At 35.7% G+C, this 5,814-nt stretch overlaps 1 protein-coding gene across 1 annotated transcript in view; it reads left to right on the forward strand.

Moving 5' to 3' along the window:
* Positions 1-1,414: 1,414 nt before the first annotated feature.
* The window catches only part of TRPC1 (transient receptor potential cation channel, subfamily C, member 1), a gene marked incomplete at its 5' end in the record, with an annotated part of 21,595 nt that continues 17,195 nt past the window's right edge, over positions 1,415-5,814 (forward strand). The window contains 4 exons of the mRNA XM_010021833.1: positions 1,415-1,569; positions 2,781-2,879; positions 3,733-3,935; positions 5,334-5,465. Coding sequence (XP_010020135.1) covers positions 1,415-1,569; positions 2,781-2,879; positions 3,733-3,935; positions 5,334-5,465 — 589 coding nt within the window. The remainder of the gene's footprint in view (positions 1,570-2,780; positions 2,880-3,732; positions 3,936-5,333; positions 5,466-5,814) is intronic.

The raw sequence follows: 5,814 nt of genomic DNA on the forward strand, positions 1-5,814 counted from the left end.
GTTTATGAGGGAGCTCGTTCTGTGTCAGAGGAGCTCATATGTGCTGCGCTCACTGTTAAAAGAGTGCAGGAGTATATAGATGTAGTAAAACTTGCTTATCTAGACATCCCCAGAATGAGTGAGACAGTTTTAGTGCGATTCGCACCCATGGTGGTGGATGGGAAAATACTTTCTTTTCTAAAATATATTTAGTTGTTCTTGAGTAGAAATACAGTCTTAAACTGATCTCAACATGTCCACAATGCTGGACTCTCAGGTAGGCTTTTAATAACGTGCTGGATTATTACGGGTGCTTTAGGACATACGCAGGGTTGCGGAGGCTGGTGTGTTTATACACAGTGCTGCCTGCTACCCATGTGTTTAGGTTAGTTCACAGCGGTGGGAGGGTTTCTGCACTGACGTTACCCAGCGGGCTTAGGAAGTTTGTTCTGGTGCTCTCTGTGGCTGGGCTGCCTGCAGCCATGCTGCTGGTGTAGTCCATCCTGATGATCAGAACGAGCCTCAGCTTTCTCTCCAAGTAAAAACAGAGGCTCAGGGAGCTCAAAGGATGTACAAAAAAATGTAAAAAAAAAAACCCAAAACAAACCATTCATGTAACAGCTGGTTTAGTACTCTTGCAGACTCTGTATATGGAAGTATTCTACATACACTTCTGTAAGTATGCTACACTAAGGCCTTTCTTTGTCATGGTCTTCTCTGTGGCAATATAGTTTGTTACCATAGAGACAAAAGTAATTGAAAGCTTTTCTCTTTGGCAAGTTTCCGTTAAATGGACTAACACTAAACAGGACAGCCTGGTGTGTCTATGCTTCAGTCAAATAGGAAATTGCAGCTTATGTACATCTTACTGTAGTTAGATTTATTTGCTAATCAAACTTCCTAGCTTGAATTTTTAACATTGAAACATCATATCACACCTGCGTTGATAATATATGCATGAGAATTGGAGTGATGGGAAGATGACTAATGTGGCTTCTGCTCAATGAAGATGCAGACCTGTTTGTAGCATTGTAAAGGGGCCTTCTCTGAGCCTATGGCTCCTTTGAACAGAGAAACCTTATCTGATGCAGTTGAACTTGATGTTTCCTGTGTTTCACAGGTCATGTATGAGCTATTGCCCCAGTTTTGAAAGTACCTGTGCTTTTCTGTGTGTTTGCTTTTAAGACTGGAACTAAAGGAGTGGATTAAAGTACATGGCTTAGTGTCTTCCTAAAAGAGACCTCCTGAAATACGTTCAATTTCCTCCCTGATGAGAGAATGGTTATCTATGTTGACATCTTATCTAACGTACTCAATGTCTCTTGTCAGCTATGGAATGTTGTCTTTTTAATGGTAGTAGCTGATACTTACAATGTTCACAAGCTTTTATTGCTTTGTAATAATACTAAGTGACATTCATATGTTACTTGTACAGGTGACTATTACATGGTTAAGAAACTCTTAGAAGAAAACAGCTCGGGTGAAATGAACATAAATTGTGTGGATGTGCTTGGACGAAATGCTGTTACCATAACCATTGAAAATGAAAACTTGGACATACTACAGCTTCTTTTGGATTATGGCTGCCAGGTATAAAACACATAAATTACTGAAAGCTTTCAGTTTAGTTACTGAACTGTGTATTCTGCTCTTTGTTAACCTGTCAGACTTTGTAAAGAAGTAAAGTCTGTCTTTATAGGCAGTTCAGTTCTTTTCCCATGTCGTAATTGTGAAAGTGTTTTCTTCTGACTAATTTATTTTTAGCGGGATTTTTATTGGCATGGCAAATGTGTAAGTAACATTTTCAATGATATTAACAAGTCTGAATTTTACTTGAAGTGTTATTCCTGTGGCAGAGATAACATGCGTTATCTTAAAAATAAAGTTTACAGTCAATGCATCATAACAAAAAGTACAGAATGCAGAGATCTCTTTGGCTGTGGAATATAGTACTTAAAATGGTAGCAGTTAAAAAACTGCGCATTATATTAGACGATTTTTAAATTAGGGCAGACATGCATTTCTGCAATACTTTCTTGTTAAGCTTGATCTGTGCTTGATGTCAGAGGCAGTTCCACACCAACAGTATTTCCTTAACTGTATGCAGCATCTCTGCTGCTGCTGGAAGAGTTGTAGCTGTAATGGCAGAAGTATGTAGAACAGGGAAAGGTAGTATCTTTTGTTAGGTTGTTTGATATTGGACGGAAAAAAAAAGCTTTCCTCTCCTTAGACCTCCTTTTTAGTAGCAATAATAAAAGCTGTGTCTTTTATTTTTAAAGTAAAACTTAAAGTTTTGTGAAATGAATTAAAAAGAATAATACCAACTGTAGGGAAAATTAAATGCTGCTTAGCTCAACTTAAGAATTAAATTTCAGAAGTAGTTAACACCATGGGGAAAAAAAAAGCTTGTGTTTTTAGCTTTTACACAGAACTCTGAATACAGGGCTGAAGTATCCCATATGTCTGAGTTGTACACTTGCTTTTAATGTTTTTAATAACCTGGTAAACTCTCCATTAGAACTGGATTTTTGCAAGTATCCTGTAATATCTTAGCTGTATAGTAATTTCTGCAGTTAGTTCTTTTGCTGTTATTGCAATGAAACAAATTGTCAGTAATGTACGCTGAGATGACAACCTACCTTTGTATTCTGATCATACATGTGATAATACAGAACATTGGTTTAGTGCTTTAGAAGTAAGTTAAAAAACTATGTTAAAAAGATGCAGTTTAGCTTCATATTGACTCTTTATGGTGTTTAAGTTACTGCTAGTTTCACATGTGACTTGTTTTCTTTCCTTAGTCATCAGATGCACTTTTGGTGGCTATTGATTCAGAAGTGGTGGGAGCTGTTGACATTCTACTTAATCACCGACCAAAAAGATCTTCCAGACCAACCATTGTAGTTGAGTGTTATTATTTCTTAATTTTTGGTTGGGGAGTGTGGGCTATTGTCTTCTGGGTAACTGTAGTATTTAAAACAATATTGTTAAATGAAATTCTGCATCTCCAAGGTGATACAGTCAGGACATTTATAGCCTCTTTTGTTTTGAAGAATAGAATATGTTAATTTGCTTTACCACATAAGAAATCTAGTGCATTTATATATGCCAAACACTAACAGATGCCCACTTAGTCCAGAAGAGAAAAAAAAAAAGTGGTTCTAAATCTTTACTTGTAGACTGCTTGCAAGGTAATTAGCAGCCTTGACCTATGAAGGCTATGTATATAAACTCATATGCTGAAGCTTCATAGATTTTTTTGAGCAGTTCTACAAACATCAAATTTTCACCTTGAAATTGATCAGTTGAAACCTGTCTTGGCAATGCTTAAGTATCAAAGAGCATTTAAAAGCTCACAAGTAGAGGGAGAGAAGGAATAAGGTGTGATGGTATGATATAGTCAGGATAGTTTTCTGGGCTTAGATAGTAAATACACTCTTGTTTTATTTTTCCAAACTAGAGCAAAATAAACTTTTTAATATCATACATGTATATTGGAAAAGTTAGGCTCTGAATGTCAGGCTTTCTATGTAAATAAACCAAAAACATTTCTGTGTCCATTTTTCTTTTTCCAGGATTTATCTGAGAGGTGTTTGAGGGTTGTTACAAATTCTTCCTTATTTTTATGTCATGAAACATAGGAAAATATTCTGAAAGACAGATACATTGTTGATAAGTCAAAAAAACCCCGACATATAAACACTAGTAGATGTGTACGTAGTAAATTTAGATACTTCCTGTCTTTTATTCCAGAAATTAATGGAACGCATTCAGAACCCAGAGTACTCAACAACCATGGATGTGGCACCTGTCATTTTAGCAGCTCATCGTAACAACTATGAAATTCTCACCATGCTGTTAAAGCAAGATATATCATTACCCAAACCTCATGCTGTAGGTTGTGAATGCACCCTGTGTACTGCAAAGAACAAAAAAGATAGTCTACGACATTCGAGGTAAGACTTGCCAGTCATGGACAATAACAAAGAAAATTTTATCTTATTCTCTGGTACTGCTTGGGTCAGATTCAGTATATTTTCTTTTTCTCTCTGATGATGTTTATGAATGGATTCCTTTTATATATTGTAGCCTTTATTGTGTGAGATGGTAGTTCTTGGGGATGGGTTGTGCTTGAAAAAGCTGGTGAGAGACAGTGGCTTTTCTTTTATCTTGGTTTTATACTCCTAGTCGCTGTGCATATTAAGCTAATAAGTTCTTTTGCCTATCTACCAGTTCTGTCATAAACCTTTTAGCTATCTTTGGTTTGGGAGCATAGGATCTATGCAAATAAATTTTTTCTTACGTTAGTTTATACTTGGGTTTTTTTTGTGCCAGAATGAGGAGGTGGGTAATTCTGTATCCTTTTTCTAAAAGTGTTCATATACTGTGGGTTGATGAATGCAAACTAAAGGCATTCTTTTTTTCTTCAGTATTTTTGAAAGTAGAGGAGAGGGATTTACAGTCTTAATATTTTGTCTAGGTAACTTGGTAACAGGTTGAATGCAATTTAATAAATGAGAGTTGGGGTGAAAAAATTAGAGCTCAATGATCATAAGTGTACTGCAATTACTATATACAGTTAATTATTACGTGATTACTCCAGTAGGTAATCAAATTACTGAAAAATAAGGGAAGTGAAAGGATAATTGTTATTGGTATTCAGCTACGATAGACCACATTCTGGTATCCATCTGATAGCCCCATGTCATTATCTTCAGTATGAGAAAAGGTATCAAGGTGTCCCAGGCAAACAAACACTAGAAGTGTTTGAGATAACAGCTCTTAGTTTAAACTAGAATGGATAACAGATACTGTTTCAATATTCATGATCCACTAGTTTTGCAAGAGGTAAACATCCCTTTAGATGCTTTTGCTGGTTTTTTCTGCTTTTTTTATTTATTTTTTTTTTTTTGGTATTGCACGTAAAAGCTCCCCACTGTTTTTAACTTGGTTTGTTAAAGTAGAAGCATTTCCTTAAATGCTTCACTTCCCTCTTTTATTTCCACTTGAACCATAAAAGCTACCTTAAAAAATGTCAAATTATATCAATACCTGTTATCTTAACTGATGGCCTTCTGCTGATGTACTGCTAATAGTTGAAATAGTGAGGAGAAGAAGAAGTGGAAACCAGTTTGGCCAATTTTGATACACTAGAGTAATAGGGATTTTAAGTCTGTGAAGGACAGTGTCTTACATGATGTGTCATATGTAATGCTTATAGTGTCTGATTTGAAGAAATCCAATTGTTTTGTCTTTCAGCTGCCTGTGTTATGCAAACTTTTGCAGTTGGTTCTGATTTGATACTGCTAATCAGATGAAACATCTTCATTTTGCTTGCTATTCTTTTCTCACAGGTTTCGCCTTGACATTTACCGATGTTTGGCCAGTCCAGCTTTAATAATGCTGACAGAGGAGGATCCGATCCTGCGAGCTTTTGAACTCAGTGCAGACTTGAAAGAATTAAGCCTTGTTGAGGTTGAATTCAGGTAAGAATTGAAAACGCAAACCAACTAGTACCTTTGTGAAATTACATATGTAGATATGTATATGTATTAGAAAAGGTTTATTCTTTTTTCTTTGTGTTTAAACTGATGATTGAAATAATAACAAGTTATATAATATAATTCATGCCTCATTAATAGTCACTTTGACAGTTTAATTATGTTAAATGCTTGTACTGTAGACAGTTCAGTGTGTATAGTTGCACCAACAGTTCAAATTTCAGTTCCACTCTGGAAAGATAAGTAGAAACGGTGGTAAATGCTGACTTACTTCAAGATTACTTACCTATTAATCATATCAATATCTCAGTAGTACTCTGTACTTCTTTTTCCC

Source organism: Nestor notabilis, unplaced genomic scaffold (assembly GCF_000696875.1).
Source record: "Nestor notabilis isolate BGI_N333 unplaced genomic scaffold, ASM69687v1 scaffold9319, whole genome shotgun sequence".
NCBI classification, from domain to species: Eukaryota; Metazoa; Chordata; class Aves; order Psittaciformes; family Psittacidae; genus Nestor; species Nestor notabilis.